This window comes from Lampetra planeri, chromosome 27, assembly GCF_965212315.1.
Source record: "Lampetra planeri chromosome 27, kcLamPlan1.2.h2, whole genome shotgun sequence".
NCBI lineage: Eukaryota > Metazoa > Chordata > Hyperoartia > Petromyzontiformes > Petromyzontidae > Lampetra > Lampetra planeri.
Window position 1 is genome coordinate 5,140,035 of NC_136133.1, and position 18,586 is coordinate 5,158,620.

The following is an 18,586-nucleotide window of genomic DNA, read 5'->3' on the forward strand; positions in this document are numbered from 1 at the left end:
CGAGACCAGTCCTGGAACCACGAAACTCTTCCCATCTCTGGAGGGCCACTGCCTGATGGAGAAAGTGGCACCATGGCGGTCAGGTGATGGCCTCGCTCCTCCGAGCTCGCGATGTCCACACGTCAGCTTTTTTGAGATTCCCTTTCAGCGTGTCTTTGACAAAAACAAAGATTTACCCGAATAACCTGTAACAGACTGTTGGGGCAAGTGCTATTAGCGAGCACCTATGAAGGCCGGCACGGCACACGAGGGGGTGGGTGGGCAGCACCACGCCCGACCGCCTTTGTCTCCCCAGTGGCGATGTTTACACACTGCACCAGGTACTCATTTGAGGCCGACTCAGCCTAGGGGAGGCCCAGGACCGGTTCAGATAATTGTCACTGGTGTTGGCCGTGAGCGGGAATCGAACTCGGGCGGCCGGGTTCGTAGCGCATCGCAAACTGCGACACTGCCGCTCCCCACGCGGTCGAGGAAACACGACCGAGTTTCCTCTAACACCCCACCACAACCACGGGATCTCTGACCGTGGGTGAGCTGGGAGTCGAGGGGTATGATTGAGGAGACGGGAATTTGGCATCCGCACACAACGTCCGGTCCGGCGAAGTTGCCGCAATGAGGATCGTTGCCCCAACGCTGGCGACGTTGGATTCGGTGTCGACGCAGGCGTTAGTGCGGCGACTGTCCCAGTTGATGCGAATGATCCTTCCGGAGGCGTCATTAGGTGGTTGGTACCTGTCCAGACTCTTCAAGTATTGCTCGCAGGTGACCCAGGTTTTGCATCCATCGAGGAGTGTAGGGATGACAACTGGATTATAGACCTGGATCTCGGTGTCCTTCCGGCGAGGTCATGAGTTGGTGAAAACGCATCGGAGCAGTTTCCCTAAGGAAGCTCTTGCGGAATCGGGGTTTGCAGAAGTGCTCAACTATCCCTCGACGGTGGTCTGTGGTGAGTCAAATGTTAGGCCTGAGGCAGGTTCATAAAACACCTTTGTCTTCTCGATGTAACGTGAGAACCATCGGCTTTGGAAAAGCTCATGCAAAGAGATGCAGTGATCGACTGAACGTCATTGTTCGTGTGCGTGAAGATGGCACAGAACACATTCCTGCGGAGGGAGCTGGTAGGAACGTTGGGTTGCTCGGTCAATGGCCTGCAGGGTCAACGGCGGCGTGGTGTATTCCGCAAATATGGCCGACTGTGAGGGCGGGCACAAGCCGGCGTGAGTAGGTTAAACGTTGAGTTTTATAAGGGCACCACGGGGTGACCAGCCCCTCCCCACCCAGCCCCACCCCTCCCACCCCCCACCCAGCCCCACCCTCCACACCCAGCCCCTTTCCACCATCCCCTCCCCACCCAGCCCCTCCCCACCCAGCCCCTCCCCACCCTCCCCACCCAGCCCCTCCCCACCCTCCCCTCTCCACCCAGCCCCACCCCTCCCATTTTTGGATGCACGACAGACTGTGGGCTGGTGGAACCAGGTGATTCCTACCAGTAATATCAGTGTACTGAAGATCAGTAATGGATGCCCTGGGGCACTTTAGTCTTTGGGCGGAAAACGACGAAGATTAAAAAGCCACCCATCCATCCTGTATAGGATGTCAATGGCAGTGGGCAGGCAGTCTTTAATGAGGACCTATGATGGCTGCTAAAAAGATGGAGAACGGAGTTGGGGCAATAACGCACCGTTGCCTCACGCCAGTTTGGATAACGAATGAGTCCGACTCCAGGCCACTACAGAGGATACAGTTGGCAGTCAACCGGTCGTGAAGACGCCTTTAGGACCTTCATACATTTGAGAGGGAAGCCAAACCTAACCAGCACCTTCCACGAGGTCTTCACGATTGAAGGAGTCAGTGGCCTTCGTCGAACACGATGAAGGCCATGCACGGGTCCTGATTTTGTTTCCCGACACTTATTCCGGGTGTGGCTGGGTAACGAAGTTCGTGCCCCTATTCCCTTGGGAAATATTCTGGAACCGGGCTGAGATTCAGGCAGGATTTCCACGGCATGGGGGAAGTCATCCGCTTGAAAAGGATATTGTGGGTGAGGATTTTCCCTGCAGGAAGACTTTCCCCCCGTCAAAGGGATGTGGAAATCCCCCCACTGACTCAGGGCTGTAAAGCAGGATGTGAGCATAGGCCTCGACAAGATAAGGTGATTTACCCTTTTTACCGGGTAAAAGGGTAAAGGTAAAGGGTAAAGGTAGCGTGGAAGAATTACCCGGTAAACACCTTGTTTACCGCTCACTAAAAGCTCTGTGGCGCAGTCCGTGGTCTCCATTTAAAATTGGAATCATCGAGAGTATTCTATATGAATAAAGCACTCTACCTAGTATTTACCTGTTATAACCCTTTTTCATGTGTAGTACCCCAGTAATTACCCTGTAATCGGGAAATTTGTATGGGGTAAGGGTAAAAGGTAGGGTAAAGGTAGGCTCGTTGTTTTTACATTTTACCTTACCTTGCTGAGGCCGATGTGAACACCAATGCCTCAAGTCACTTGGATTTGACCTTTTTTTTACCGATTTTTGTTTTTGTGAAGCAGCATATTGGTGAGCACTTTCGGCTGGGGAACAGATTTTGAGAAACGCTGCTCTGGAGATGTCCAGGTGGCTCAGAGGTCAGAGCAGCACCAGCCAGAACTGCTGTGACCCCCCCTGGCTTAAAATATGGGGAAGACATTTGTAGTTAAAACAACTTGAGTTCTCAAGTTCAGCGAGTTGATGATCTTGGCGTGATCACCAAAGTACCAAATGCGACCATAGTTTAAATACATTTTCACGTAACTTGCCAAAAAAAAATCCAACGAAAAATTTTACATAACATCAGTTTTATTGCCATGCAAACGAGCATGTATATCTGTTGTAGGGTGTACGTGATAGGTAATCGTCCCCTCCGCGTGGATAACAAGAGATATCGGAAGCAATTCTGTGACATTCCATTCTGTGTGCCGTTCTCTCTCTATATATAAAATGGGGGTGATGCATTGCCCTGCAGGATTGTCTATAGGATGCTCCATTTCAGGATACGACCCGAAGATAGCACAACTTGCAATAAAACTGTTCGAAAATGCAAACAAATAAACACTGTACACGCCTTCGGTAGGGTGGGTGTTGAAATTTAAAAAAATATTTCAGTGAATGCGCATTGTCGTATAAATTACTCGCGAGAGGGGGAGACGGGATCCTGCCTCGCTTTATTTACTTGCCATCAGAGATGTCAGAGGCACTCAAACCTTGACCGTGCCACGCATGCAAATGAAATGAATGGCATCGGCACGTGTAAAATAAAAATAATAATAACACTCCACGCACGTTAAAAGGTTTTTGCGTGCCCCTGAAATCTGCAGATGGGCTGGTCACATGCACATTTTTGCGGTATTATCATCTCGTCTTTTAAAATACATCACTTAGCCATTGTTCATATTCACGTGATAGGACATTTAGCACATTGAGTGTATTACTACGAGAAAGCATATAATATGGCTTTTGTATTGATTTAATAAAATTAAATAAACTAGTTGTTGAAAAGGGATTTTACCATTTCTGATGGCCATTAAAGTCTCGTCACGTGTGCACGGAGGGTAGGCATTCGCCGTGTTATCCAACGACGAGCTGTTTGTGCAATGTTACGAGCATTAACTTTGTTTAAATCATTTTAGGCAGCTTAACCTGCGGCGAATAGCTTTCCCTGAAAGCTCCACCGTATATTCATGCAGCGTCTGTTGTGTTTGGGAAGTCTTGCGTGGGTTTTTCTACCTCTGTGAACTGTGTGTTGGTGTTAACGGTAGGTATTCTAACCCGGTGTTGTAGCGGTCAGCGCTACGCCGCGCTACGAACCCGGCGGCCGAGTTCGATTCCCGCTCACGGCCAACACCAGGGACGATTATCTGAACCGGTCCCGGACCTCCCCTAGGTCGACTCAGCCTCAGTGCGATGTGTAAAAACATTGCCACTCGGGAGACAAAGGCGGCCGGGCGTGGTGCTGGCCACCCACCCCCTCGTGTGCCGTTCTGGCCTTCATAGGTGCTCACTAACAGCGCTTTCCCCAACAGTCTGTTAAGGCTATACGGGAGGATCTTTGTATTTGATTCTACCCCCTCGCGATCAAAACAATGATCACGATGCAGAATCTGGGAATCGATTTGAGAATCGAGTATGCGTTTTAACATCGCGGCCTCTTGTGGCTGGAGGGATCGTGTAAACCCATATGTTGTCAATCGTCAACAAAATATATTCTTACACGGGCCATTTGATTCGTGTATCATGAGGCTTACGACTTTATCTAAATCGATAAGTTGATGTGTCATTGCAAACCCATTACTTATTTACCACGTACGGTGCTGTGGCAATTACACGGGTCGCTGTTGCTTCCTTTTGGGAATACGATCGGAAATAAAACTTTTTTTTTAAGTCTTAGGGTATTTAAAAAAAAACGCTCAACCTTACTACTGTAATTTATTTGTTCTCCATCCGTTACTATTCAAGTAATCGCCTATCATTACTATTGCTCATTGTTTATCAGGATTTGAATCCCCAAATCAGGCTGAGAGTGGGTCGGTGTGACTTCTTTGCGAGGGTTTGACCACCCCTAGAACTGGCACAATTTAAATAGACTCCGCATCAGAACAAAAGTCATTTCACGTTGCGCCGCGCGACGCCAGCTCAAATCAAGCTTGAGCACGAGCATATATGACGTGAAATGTCGAGCAATCAGAATCAGAATTTACTAGACTCATTGGGTTTTTTTTTTCCGGTAAAGTCACGTATGTGGAAATAAAATAATATTTTAATAAATTAAATAAAATTAGATTAACATTTATTTCACTTATTTAAAGTTTATTTTAATCAATGAAATAAAATTTGATTAAAATGCATTTCATTTATTTAAATTTAATTTTATTTCCACATACGTGACTTTACCGGAAAAAAACCCAATGAGTATAGTCATTTCTGCAGTCACGAAAGCTTCAATTCTATAGAATCAGAATCTTTATTTATACCGCAGGAGGAGGAATCCGATGAGTTGTGAAGCTCTTTACCACAGTTGTCCAGTAGAGGCACGGGGTCAGAACGTGACAGCAACAAACAGTACAACAGACGATGTGAGTACAATGTGTAGGGAAGGTAAGCAAATCACTAAAAACATACAAATTAGAATTATTTTTTACTCTTTTTTACATTACCAGATGAAGCCCGCTGAGCGTTTAACTTCTTTGCCAGATGCAGCCTGGCCACAAATGAGAGCTCAATAGAGTGGCTTATCACGTGGAAATGTATTGCACCCAATCTAAATAATCGTAATGCAATAATGTCTCGAGAAATCAGGGACAGTAGAATTCCAAAGATGCTGTAACAGAATAAATAATCAGACGCTAATGTTATACCTCTGGGTTGTGTAAGTAAAAAAAATATATTTTTTTTTACATGGAGGGATAGATTTTTGGAAAGAGCCGAATTTGCCTGCTTATTTATTTTGTTACTTTAAATGCTCCACAACCGATGCCATGGACGTTGTAGAGATACCACGCGGTGCCTTCCTGTCAGACATTACGATGCAGAAGAAAGGCCACTCGTCGCAGTTGGTAGGAGTAGCTTCTGAATTCTTGGCAGACAATGCGAATAATACTGAGGCTCAAACCCTTTTTTTGTCGACGATTCTAATCGGAGGTTATTACCTCGATTCAATGTTACCCTTTTTACTGATGGTTACATTTCCCATATTTACAATACTTGTATTCCCACTTAAGTTCCCCACAAATCCAGATAGTTATTTACAACAACAACATCAAAATCGGCGATCTGATAATCTTGTTCCATTTACTCAGCCGATGTCTCGGCCCGTGATCAAGCATCTCCTCTGGTAGATGTCTAAAAGAAAAAAAGGAAAACGCCCTGTCGTGGATGGGCCGATTTACGCCAAGACCGCTTGAAAAAAAATCCTCCCGATTTTGAGCACGCTTATCGCAGATCTGCCGGAGGCCCTTCAAAGTGGCTCTCGATATTTGTATTATTTTATTATTTCCCTTCTACGTGACTTTACCGAAAGAACCAATATGAATCCCTGCAGTCACGAAAGCTTTAAATCAAAATTTGACTCTCGATAGTCAAGGATCCGTGAGCTGGGACGGGGGGGTGGGGGGTGCTGCTGATGCGATGTCAGCTCGTCACGGTGCCCTCAGCCCACGCTGGCTTGGGAACGGCTGTGCCGGTAGGGGCAGGGCCTTGTGTGCCACAGTAGGTTCAGGGCCTCATGTGCCACAGTAGGAGCAAGGCCTCATGTGCCTCAGTAGGTTCAGGGCCTCGTGTACCTCAGTAGGGGCAGGGCCTCGTGTGCCTCAGTAGGGGCAGGGCCTCATGTGCCTCAGTAGGTTCAGGGCCTCGTGTGCCTCAGTAGGGGCAGGGCCTCATGTGCCTCAGTAGGTTCAGGGCCTCGTGTGCCTCAGTAGGGGCAGGGCCTCATGTGCCTCAGTAGGTTCAGGGCCTCGTGTACCTCAGTAGGGGCAGGGCCTCGTGTGCCTCAGTAGGGGCAGGGCCTCATGTGCCTCAGTAGGTTCAGGGCCTCGTGTGCCTCAGTAGGGGCAGGGCCTCATGTGCCTCAGTAGGTTCAGGGCCTCATGTGCCTCAGTAGGTTCAGGGCCTCATGTGCCTCAGTAGGTTCAGGGCCTCGTGTGCCTCGCAAGCGATTTTAGCGCCCCGTCACCACGGCGAGTAATACGAGGTATAGGATGCGCGATGCCCTGTGTGTCCCAACGATGCCTCGTATTGACTCTGAGACACGAAGGTCAAATGTCATTTCTACTATTGTTATTTTTGTAATTGTTCAAAATAGAGGGTTTTTTTGGGTTAGATCGCGTAAATATATGAATGTGTCGTTCAAACCCGCAACCACCCGACACAGCAAACTGCTAAGGCTTGGCTCTCCAACACACCGGTGTGCTGTACTCGTGTGCTAGTGACTTGGCCACGTTCTGTGTACGTGACAACCCTTACTAGTTGGCTGTGTCGGGTGGTGGCGGGTTTTAACGACACATTTATATATTTACGCGATCTAACCCAAAACACCTCTATTATGGATGATATTGGTCGCGAAAGCCTCCTGCGTGTTAAAGTGTCAGTGTTGTCGCTTCCGCTGCTGTTATCGCTGTCTCTGCTTATTTTCCTCTCTACTTTGCTCGCTCCCTCGCTCTTTCTTTACTTTTACTGCGCTCTGTGTGTAGCCATCGACTCTATTTGATTTTATTCTCTCCCTGCTCTTTTTTTTCCTCTCCCACGATAGTCTGACACTAACACTCACCCTTTATGCCTCGCTATTTTAACACATTCCTGCGGAGGGAGCTGGTAGGAACGTTGGGTTGCTCGGTCAATGGCCAGGGTCAACGGCAGCGTGGTGTATTCCACAAATATGGCCGACTGTGAGGGTGAGCACAAGCCGGCGTGAGTAGGTTAAACGTTGAGTTTTATAAGGGCACTACGGGGTGACCAGCCCCTCCCCACCCAGCCCCACCCCTCCCACCCCCCACCCAGCCCCTCCCCACCCAGCCCCTCCCCACCCTCCCCTCCACACTCAGCCCCACCCTCCCCACCCAGCCCCTCCCCACCCTCCCCTCCCCACCCAGCCCCTTCCTCCCCACCCAGCCCCTCCCTTCACGACGGACGGACGGACACAATAATCCCCTGTGGGTTGGTGTAACCAGGAGGTTCTTACCAGTACTATCCTAACCCTGCATCGTGCAACTTCAGACGCGCTTCTGCGGCTGTCTGGAACGCTCTTCAGATATTCATGAAATCACTTTTAAATCTAAATTTAAAACTTACTTCTCTGGAACTCCTTTTTGTATTTCGTTTGGTGTCCTTTCCCCTGCACCTCCAATGAGCACGGTTGGTTTGCGTACGATGCGAAAGAAGTTCAACACACATACACGCATTATACGTGGACCTGAAAGCTGTTGCCTGATAGATTTACATGGTGTGAACTGTGACTGAACTGAAGTTGTATCTCCCCACCAAAAGAGAACGTCCTCTTGCTGGGATACTGAAGCTTTAAACAAATATGTAAAAAAAATGTAGCCACATTAACTTGGGGAGAGACGCGATTTAGACATCGCAAGGACACATCACTCGCATCCCGTCCCACAATCGAGGCCGGTGAATGTGCGCGGTACGCGGATTGGTGACAACCGCCCGGGCAGACGAAGGCCCAATCCGCATCCTTATGCCTCATTCGGCTCAATGTTGTCAAAGTGCTGCAGTGATCCGTGAAGTTTAAATGGACCGAACGTTTGATTTTTCACTATCTATGTCATAAACCGGCGAGGTTGCTCAGCTGCAGAGCCGGTTGCTCGCAATCGGAAAGGTTGCGAGTTCAAATGCTGGCTGCGGGGTTGACTCAGCCCATAATTTCTCGAGGGTCGAAATTTTTTTTACCGATTTGTGAGAAAGTCGGCGGTGGTGATCGTGCGAATAGGCTCGCCCCCGCCATAGGAATGTGGATTTTCTGCCACTCGCCTTAGGGCTGCGAAGGTTAGAGATGACGGCCGTTGCCTCGTTGCTCATTTGAGCGGGAAAATTGCACATTCACTCGACCGTCCGAAGGTATTCATGTGGGTAATCCAACCGATCCATGGAAATTCACACTCACGCGTTCGTCACTAGACTGGGTACATTCATCGGTGCCGACAGGGTCTGTTGTTGTGCAGACAGCATCCAACTATAATAATTCGAATGTATAATGTGTATTCCATCCTAGGATCACAATGCGTAACGCATGAAAATCAGGAAACAAAAACAGAACCAGGGCATTCATATTCTTGGTTCTTTCGGTAAAGTCACGTAGAAGGGAAATAATAAAATAATGAAAATAAAACATAATAAAAATTCTCACGACGTTTCGGCCACAACGCAAGCAGCCGTCCTCATGTGAAGAAGAGAACCAGGGCAACCGACCAAACTCAATTGGGAAGGCCACTTTAAAGAAATGGAGTTTTCAAAGCGGACTTAAATCTATCTATCGACTCCGATTACCTGATTTCAAGTGGCACGGCGTTCCATAGCTTGGGTGCCACGCTATCAAAAGCCCGATCACCAAAAGAGCGCAACTTAGACCTGGGAGTGCTGAGCAGTTGGAGATTAGACAATCTTAAGGGCCTTGATGGAATATATAAAATGTATTAGTTCCTGCAAGTAATGTGGGGTGAGCCCTTTTAAAGCCATATAGGTTCAATGTAGTTGCTGGCCTTTAGGCATGAAGCTGTTTTTCCCGCGAGCCAGAGGTATGTATTTAAATTCCCATAAAATGTCACGTCGATTCATGCCGTCATGTTTAGCTTAAAATTAATGAGTGGCAAATTACCCCGGGATAAAAAAAAAGTCCCTAAAAGCAAAGATAAAAAAATGAGGTCAGTGGAACATATGGCATTAATGACAGCACATCGTTAGAACGGACCAGTTGAAAAAATGTGATAATAAAAAAAAACCCAACAAATAAAAAAGATGCATATAAAATTTTCATTATGTTAATTTGATAAGTAAACGGAAGACGTCTTGAAATTCCGGCTGATTAATGCACCACAAACTGAAAACTGTAGCCACTAAAGTTGAACGAGGATTTAGTGGGTTGTTTTTTTTTACTTAATGACCTACCATCTGTCAAGTTAAACATTTCCATTCACTCATTGCAATGTTTCCTCCGTCAAACGGAACGCACTAGGAGAGGAAAATTAGCAACGGGCTGTCAAATGAGCGACTTCTGCCAGTGCGCTCGGGGTGGGCATCGCACTTTTCAGGTGAAATTCGCTGTTGTGACGCACCGCCAGCGACGGAGGCCCCCGCTTCCCACGTCCGTGAGCAGTCTGACTGCGCTTGGCGCACGCAAGTTGTCACAGGGCGTGAGGGCGAGGTGCCAGCGTGCGAAAAACACGGACACTTTCATCAGGAACCGAGTTCAACCGTTGGGCAACTTTCCACGTGCCAGACCGTCACGCGCCGTGACTTTGCAAGTCACGTGACTTTGCAGCAACAAAAAACTAAATTTCGCTTGCAACACCTGCACCCTTTAGCTCCACTGCGCTGCACTGCAACTCGCATACGTTACTTTGTCAGACACTCTGCACTGCGCTGCACTCACATGCGTTACTCTGTCAGACACTTCGTGTTATAATTTGTAACAGTGTCCAGAATGCAAGAGTCCAGTGATTGGTTCTCATCCGGCTAAGTATGTTGGACAGAGGTGATCGCGTTCATCCATTTGAATGAACAGTGACACTGAACGCAGCGAATAACCCCCCCCCCCCTGCCACCCCCGTATCGTTGACCCCTTCTGACATTTGCATTTCGTAGAAAAAAGCCAGGCTAATCGGCAATTGTTCCGTTATGCACATAGCATCCTTCCTATTCACAGCAATGCATGCTGAGATATAAATCTAAATTTCTGATTACAAATTTGTATTTTATTTTATACCGCATAAGGCCCACTGAGCGACCTGGCCACAAGTGATAGCCTAATAAATTGTCTTATCACGTGGGATTTTACTGGTAGGAACGAAGTGGACCAGACCACCAATAGATTAATGTGTCCGTCCGTCCGTGTATCAACATCGCCCCCTACTGCAAACACTTGGCATGACCCTGTCCGACAAGATGGCCGCCCGCTCCCCCTGCGATCTGTGAATTAAACAAGATGGCCGTCACTTCCGGCGCATCACGGCAAAACTTTAAACTTCGCTTCAAAATTACTTTACTCAAACGCAGCACGTTTTTAAAAAAAATTACTTTACTGAAACGCAGCACGTTTTTTAACACAGAGACAAGAAACATTTATTAACACAGAGACGAGATACATTTAATCGCCTTATTTGTGCACGAAAAGCACGGCGCGAGGCCTAGTGCGGCAGGCTTCGCGAGGCCTAGTGCGGCAGGCTTATTAACAGAGATGAAACGCAGCACGTTTATTTAAAAAAAAAATTACTTCACTGAAACGCAGCACGTTTTTTTTAACACAGAGACAAGAAACATTTATTAACACGGAGACGAGATACATTTAATCGCCTTATTTGTGCACGAAAAGCACGGCACGAGGCCTAGTGCGGCAGGCTTCGCGAGGCCTAGTGCGGCAGGCTTCGCGAGGCCTAGTGCAGAAGGTGGTGGTGGGGGGTGGTGGGATGGTGGTGGTGGGGTTGGGTGGTGGTGGGGGCTGGTGGGAGGGCTGGTGGGAGGGGTGGTGTTGAGGGTGGTGTTGGGGGGTCTTTAAATCTCACAGCGTTTCTTGTCAAAACAAACACTTTTAATTAACGTTACACTAGAATACAGTAATTTTATAACAACCAAATGCTCTGAGCGCACGTTGATTCTAAATGTGGAAGGAAAAACCGGTGGACCCGGAGAAGAATCCACACCACCACGGGGAGAACACGCAGACTCCAAATATACAGGGTCAGGATCTAGAACCCACGACCTCCTGTATACCGGGACAAGGCAGATAACATCTCGCCAGCATGGCGGCCCAGATCATCTCGTCACGTCCATCTTCACACCCTTGCTTGATCACGTGACAGTGATTTATACGTCCACTTTTAGCGGAGCTCTGGACAGATCAGACACTTCCCCCCCCCCGATCTGTCTCATGCTTTATTCCTAACGAGAGTCCCTCTGTTTATCACCGTGACCTTTACCCTAAATCTGGTTACATTAATCTATCTCGTGGAGAGACCTTATGGATGGGTGTATTCCTAAAAAAGAGAGGGTCCTTGCCTCTAACATCGGGCAGCTTACTAGCATTGATTGATGCGGGCCCGACTCTGTTGACGAGACGCCGCATGTCGAAACGAATCCCATCCAGCGTGTTCGCTTTTGCTGTATCAATGCCGCTGAAATCATGCATTCCCAGAAGGCCGTTGGACCGATGGATTGCGATGTGAGATGCAATTTGCACGAAGGACGCTGTACAAAACAAAACATTGGAGCTGAAACTGAGGTTGGAGCCACGGCCTTCCGGTTACCCTGAGCTTGGCACCCCAAATCAGAGTCACGGTCATTTATGTTTGTGAATTACTGTGTGTGTTACAAATGACATTATTGTTATAACAGGCGAAAGAGGTAATTGTCGAGATCGCAAGTGGGGTGATTCCTGCAGATGTTGTAATCGATATCGACACCTGGCCTTGGGGTGCATCTGATCCATGAAATTGCCAACACTTTTGGAGTCACAATGACACACGTTGAGATGTGAGACACAACATACGTCAGTGACAATGTACTGCCAACGATATTTGCAATGTCGGAAAGATTCAACACGCTTGCGGATATAATGTCACGCGACGAGCACACACATCTCATAAGCCACGGATATCGGCCAGTCAGAACAAAATAACAAAGTAGTGCATTGATAGTACAGAACCAACATCAGAGGCTCATACAAACTATACACATGGACCAGTAAAAAAAAAAACCCTGTTCAGAAGAATCTTAAAATGAAGTGAAAATAGCCAAGAAACAGAAGACAACAGTTTTGTGCAGCACTGAAAGTGAAATTAGAATGTCTGCATATTTAAAACGATACGTGACCTATGTAAATCGGTGGTTTCATTCATCTTAAACTGACAGTAAACCTTTCCGGGAGCAGAGTAAAACAATGCATATGCATTACGTTCGTATTTGTGAACAGGCAGTCTGAGATTGAAGCTCAGTGTGTGACATAAAATAAAAATACATTCGACGCATTTTCTGGGGTAAATATCAATAAAGTACAGGTCCTCAAGGGAGAAGGGGGGGGTAGCATTGTCATAGTAATCCAGATTATCTGTAAATGCATTCTAGATTTTAAGCTTTCCGAAAAGTCACGTGACTTTACCGAAAAAAAAAAGAATATCTGTAAATGCAGCCTATGATTAGCAGGAAAGCTGGTGAATAGTAACATTGTCATTTGTAAAACCGTTGTTGCGCTGTTGGCGAGCGTGTTGCGTATTGTTCGTGTGTAGGCATGCGCGGTGCACACATGTGCAATGCAATGGAACAACGCAATGTTAACAGAGGAGACAAAACATGCTTGCAATTGAATATATTGCGATGACGACGACGATGGTGTGTAAAACAACAACAACGACGACGACGAGGTTATAAATTGAAGGTGCCACCCTGAAATCTGACTGCTCATGCCAACTATGGAGAGCTCTGCCACATGGTGTTTTGGCCTACTCTTCCACGCCGTTGGTATGTTTCTTGGCAGAGGTGTTAGTTCACCAGGTGAGAACCTGCTGAGGCTCTAGGTGTCTTTTCCACGGATGACGCTCGGCCAACGATGGAGAAAAAAAACAAAACTATTGGGTGAAGGGGCGCCAGCCTGATACCACCCCCACCGGCACCTCCGATTAGCACGGTTGGCTATGTACTGTGCGAAAGAAGTTCAACATACACATGCACTACATGCGTACTCCAAAACGCAACGCTCACGTGAACGGTGAATGGTTAAACAGGAGGGGTGGAAGTTAAACGCAGATGGCATTGCAAAGAAAGCGGCGGTGGGAATTTGTTTGTTTGTTAATAAACGGAGGTGATCGCCACTGTGATCGCATTGGTGTCAAAACCAACAGGCTTTTGACAGCAAGGCCCTCTGCGGTACCGATCGCGACGACCTCTGACCCCGCCATCCGCCCAGGGGAGAGCCTCTGCTACCGCTGCGGTCAAGTGCCAATGAGTCGCAGAGAAGCTCCGATATTACCGGGAGCCCAGCCCCAGTGATTCCCTCGAGAGCCCCGACCTCACCGCCCGTGGTCTAGAGACAGTGTGATCTCATCGCCAGGCCCGGGGTGGCAGCGAGACCTCGGCAAAGCCGTGGGGCAACCGTGCGGGGCTGCCCCAGAGCAGTCTGGGAAGTAGCGCGAGTAAAATAAACTTTACCGGGTAAGGCCCACTGTGAGCTATGGAGCTCTATTTCAGAAGCGATGTGGCTATCACAAATGACTGCTCGACGAAGTGGAAATTTATGGCAGCCAAATGCTCTAAGTGCGTGTTTCTAAACGTGGAGGGAAAAACTAGAGGACCCGGAAAAAACATCCATGCCCCAACGGGGAGAGGGACACGCAAACTCCAAATATACAGCAGGCGTTAGGGTCGGGATCGAACCCACGACCTCCTCCATACCAGGCGAGGTAGTTAACATCTCCTAGCCACCGTGATGATGATGATGATGATGATGATAGAGAGACACACAAACTCCAAATATACAGCAGGCGTCAGGGTAGGCATCGAACCCACGACCTCCTGTATACCAGGCGAGGTAGTTAACATCTCCTAGCCGCCGTGTCCAAGTCCCACGGGTCCCCCTCCATACCAATAAATGCAATGAAGTGGTCATCGTCATCATTGCATGCACCATCAATATCATCAGTCTTTTGCTGTGGAATGTAATGATTATAAAGACTCGTAGCAGGCTTGTGTTGAGTAAACGGCAGTCAAATACCTGTCAAGCAGTCTTTATTCATACTCGAAATGCAGCACGGCACAAAATGAAAATGATTAAAATGTGAATTACAGTTACAGCCCGGAACAGATGGAACGTTGGACTAACGTTGGACAAACATTGGCCCTACGCTGTTCCAACCACATGCCCACATTGATTTCTTTCGAACTGCTTTTGTGTTCAGTTTGTGTTGTCCTTCCCGCACACCTCCGATTGGCACGGTGGGCTACGTACGGTGCGAAAGAAGCTCAATGCACACGCACACTACACACGTGCATTGACACAACGTCGCATTGTCTGCCCGGGAAATTGCTGGGAAACTGACGTAGCGATGATCCCGTCACTTTGCGAAATTACGCTTCATTTCGTGACAAAGTCATACCCCCGGCAGCCGCTTGCCAATCGCTAAATCCCAGGGTTATTAGGCGTGGAGCGACGTTAATCTTGACTGCGAATCATCGCGGTATGCAGCAGAGCCCCCCCCCCCCCCCAGCTGACCTCCGCTGACCCCCCCCCAACCGTCGGGGTGACGGGTGCCGGCCCCCCTAAACAAATGACAACAACGACCTCCTTGCTTTGCCTCTGCACTGCGGGAAAAAAATGTGGCGTCTGATCGCAGGATAGGGTGAAGCGATCTGGGAGCTCGGGAAAAAAACGATGGCATAACAAGCGTTGCGGGTGTAATGGGGAGGAGAAATATAAATATTCTATATCAGAATCAGAATATTGATTTACACTGGAGGAATCCGATGAGCTGTGAAGCTCTTTTTCACAGATGTCCAGTTGGGTCGGGTGCGAACGTCACAACAACCAAGACAAAACAACACGTTAGGAGTGCAAAGTACGATAAAAGTTTAACAAATCACCCAAACACGTGCAAATACAACACTCAACCATCCCCATCCTGCCAGACAAAGCCCACCGAGGTATCAACCTACCGTTCAAAAGCGACCTGCCCACCACAAATGACACCTCAACAAAGTCGGGGAGGAGGGCAATGGGACCGGGGGGGGGGGGGGGCGTCGCGATGTGCGCCCAGAGGTTTGAGGCCCCGAGGAGAAGGCCCTGACACCCGGTGGCCGAGATGCCGGCGACGAGATTTCACGGGGCGGCCGGAGGTCTGCGCGAAGCTCGGAGCCACCTCGACCTCCGCGATGGTCTTTCTGATCGTCCTTGTGCCGCGATCCAGTTGCGACCCCCCCACGCCCGACCTCCTCTGATGAACGTTGTCTGACGGTGGCGGGTTTGTCACGTCCGTCGTGCGTTGGACTTCTTAGGCGCCGTACTTATGGCCAGCCGAGCTAGTCGGAGGTGCGTGACCACTGTTTGCCCGTGCTTTGCCCCCCCCCGCCCCCCCCCCCCCCCAGTGCCGTTCCAAGAGGTGCCCAGCTACTCGCGCCGCCGCTCCTACTTCTTCCCGGCGTCTGGCCCCCAGCCCCAGAGTGGCGGCATCACTGCCACAAGGTACCGGGCCTCACCGAACTTCACCGAGCCTCGCGCAACCTCACCGGATCTCACTGAACCTCACTGAACCTCACCCAACCTCACCGGATCTCACCGACACCTCACCGAACTGAACACCGAACCTCGCCGAGCCTCGCTACCTCGCGACTGTGGGCGCGTTTTCGTGCTCGCGCCGTGCAGCTCCCTCGACGTGTCTCGTTTGTCGCTGTCGTCGTCGCGGCTCGTCGAGGACGAGAATCCATCTCGCGCAGAAAGAACGGAGCGTCGGACATCGTCCAATCGGACGGCGGGGCACGTTCCGCGTTCACCGTCACACTCGCAGCGATTCGCGAGACGGGTTGTCACAGCACGGGACCGATAGTCACTCATTCATCGCGCGCGGTCAGCGAAGGGCCGTTGCCGCCACACGGGTGACCTCTTTTTGCAACGGCGTTCGCATCTCCACTGCTCCTCTTGGCTGCCGTGCACCGGCGTCTCCAGGAATTTGTTTGAGCGACGGATCGCGGTGGGGGGTGACCATGGGGCGGGGGGGGGTTGGTGACGGGGGGGGGGGGGCGGTTACAGGGGGGGAGGTCACGGGGGGGCGACCACGGGGGGGGGGGGCACCACGAGGGGGGAGGGGGGCAACCACGGGGAGGGCGGCGCCATTCCTTTGAGGGTCGCGGTCCTCGCTTCGGACGTCGACCGGCAAACCGAAGATCGCAAATTTGCCGCAGGAGACTTGCGCGTCGAGACGGGGCTACGCGCCCGCTGCGTGACACCGCAGCCGTCTCCCCTCTCGAACCGAGCCCTCGAACGCTTGGGGGGGGCGTGGGGGGTCGGGGACCGGTCGCAGATGACAAACGGCGACATTCGCGGCGCAAGAGGAGAAGCGTCTTTGGCGTCGCTCGTGGGCCCGACGGTGGCTCGGGGTGTCGGCCCAAAAAATGTGCCCCGCCCCCCCCCCCCCACCTAGCCGAGCCGGTGATGGAAATTCCACATTTCCGTGGCGGGGACGAGTTTCTCTCGAGGGACAAAAGCGTCGCGCGTGCCGACGCTTTTTGTCGCTCCGCTGCCAGATGACTGGCCGTGTGACCATAGCTCACCACGCCCGCTGCTCAGCGCTGGTTGGTGACGGGCAGGGTGCATAGACGTGGAGCCATGGGGCCACAGTACGACAACCGGCGGCATGGTTCTGCACTGCTGTAGAACGCAATAACAAGGTCACACACACGTGTGTGCCACTCGCTAATGGAGCTCGCAAGACCAATTGGTTATTTCACCCTGTGATTGCCATTGGACCCTCACAGTCCTTTTGGGTTCACCTTACATTGAATCATTTTTTAAAATGTTGTTTGTAAAGTAGCCTGGGCCTAAATTATCAAATAATCAACGAGAGAACTGCACTGGGAGTCACCACATTGATTCCAGTCTCGCTTTATTTGTTCCCCTAATAAATTAGAGCTGGGATCGGTTAATCAACCACCAATGGATCTTGTTGCCGGTCAAAGTTCGCAGCGCGCTTTGTCGAAGCGGCGGCGTGAAAAGCGAACGAAAAATCCGCGCGGGCGAAATGCGTTCGGATTAATCGCGCATCCATCGTGGAGGGGGAGGGCGGCTTCCTCCACTTCGAAGTGAGTGCTTTGCTCTTGTCGGAGCATCAGTTAAGCGTGAGCTTCGCTTGCATCGGCAAGAAAGAAGAATCTAATTTAAGATTAAATCACGCTACCTACTGTATTAAACTCCCGGATATTTAATTTCCTGACACAGCCACAGTGACCACTCCCCCCCGCCCCCCTCCCCACCACTGCATGGACTCGTGAACACCATGATACATCATCGTAGCTTTGCATATTGAAGAGCAAATAAATTCGTAAGGAGAAGGCATGCGCATTTCCCCCAAGTCAAGTGGTGATGGCCGCGCACGCAGCACCCACGTGATGAGAGATGGATTCTCGTCCTCGGGTGCACTTGGGACGCGTTATTTACTCGCACCCCGGTCTTGCGGGTTTGTGTCGTTGTTGTGCAAATTAAACGTGAACAATGTCATATTGGTTTTCGGTTTCGCTCGACCGAGTGCAACGAATAGGGCGGAGAGTGCAACGGCCGTGAGAAATGTCGCGTAATTATACTTTGTTTTTTTTCGAAGTCGCTTGACACATTGTTAAATGCTTGCAACGCTCGTTGCCGTTGATCGATGCCCGGCGGCTTTGTGGACACGTATAGTTCTTTGTTGTCAATCCACTGCTGGATGAGGGCCACGCTCCCCCCCCCCGCCCACACACCATTCTCATTGTAAGTTGCGTCTCGCAACCTCCGATCTTGCCTCGAGTTTCCTCCTCGTCGACCCAGACAACGACGCCCAACGTCGCTTCTCTGTTGCAGCTGCGGTCGTCTGGAATTCACTCGCTCGGTCACGCGCACCGTTTGGTCAGAATCCGAAGACTTAAAAAAAGTCTACCCACGCCCCTGAATGTCCTTTTGAAGTTCGGTTTGTGCAAGTTTTATATTTTATCAACAAATTCGGGGGTTTGTTTGAGCCCGCTCTACCACTCTACGCCATCCGGGTTGATGACGGTGGGGAGCATAGATGTTGGAGCACGGTACAGTACAACAACGGGTATTTTTTTTGCTGCCCTCTGCTGACAACGCAACCCACACACCCCCACCGCGTGCACGTCGCGAGCTGAAG

The 18,586-nt window shown here is 49.9% G+C and overlaps 1 protein-coding gene across 1 annotated transcript in view; it reads left to right on the forward strand.

Annotated features, from left to right (window-relative positions):
• LOC144728062 (SH3 and multiple ankyrin repeat domains protein 2-like) overlaps positions 1 to 18,586 on the forward strand; it is a 370,189-nt gene that overhangs the window by 156,354 nt on the left and 195,249 nt on the right. The window contains exon 10 of the mRNA XM_078607344.1: positions 15,819 to 15,915. Coding sequence (XP_078463470.1) covers positions 15,819 to 15,915 — 97 coding nt within the window. The remainder of the gene's footprint in view (positions 1 to 15,818; positions 15,916 to 18,586) is intronic.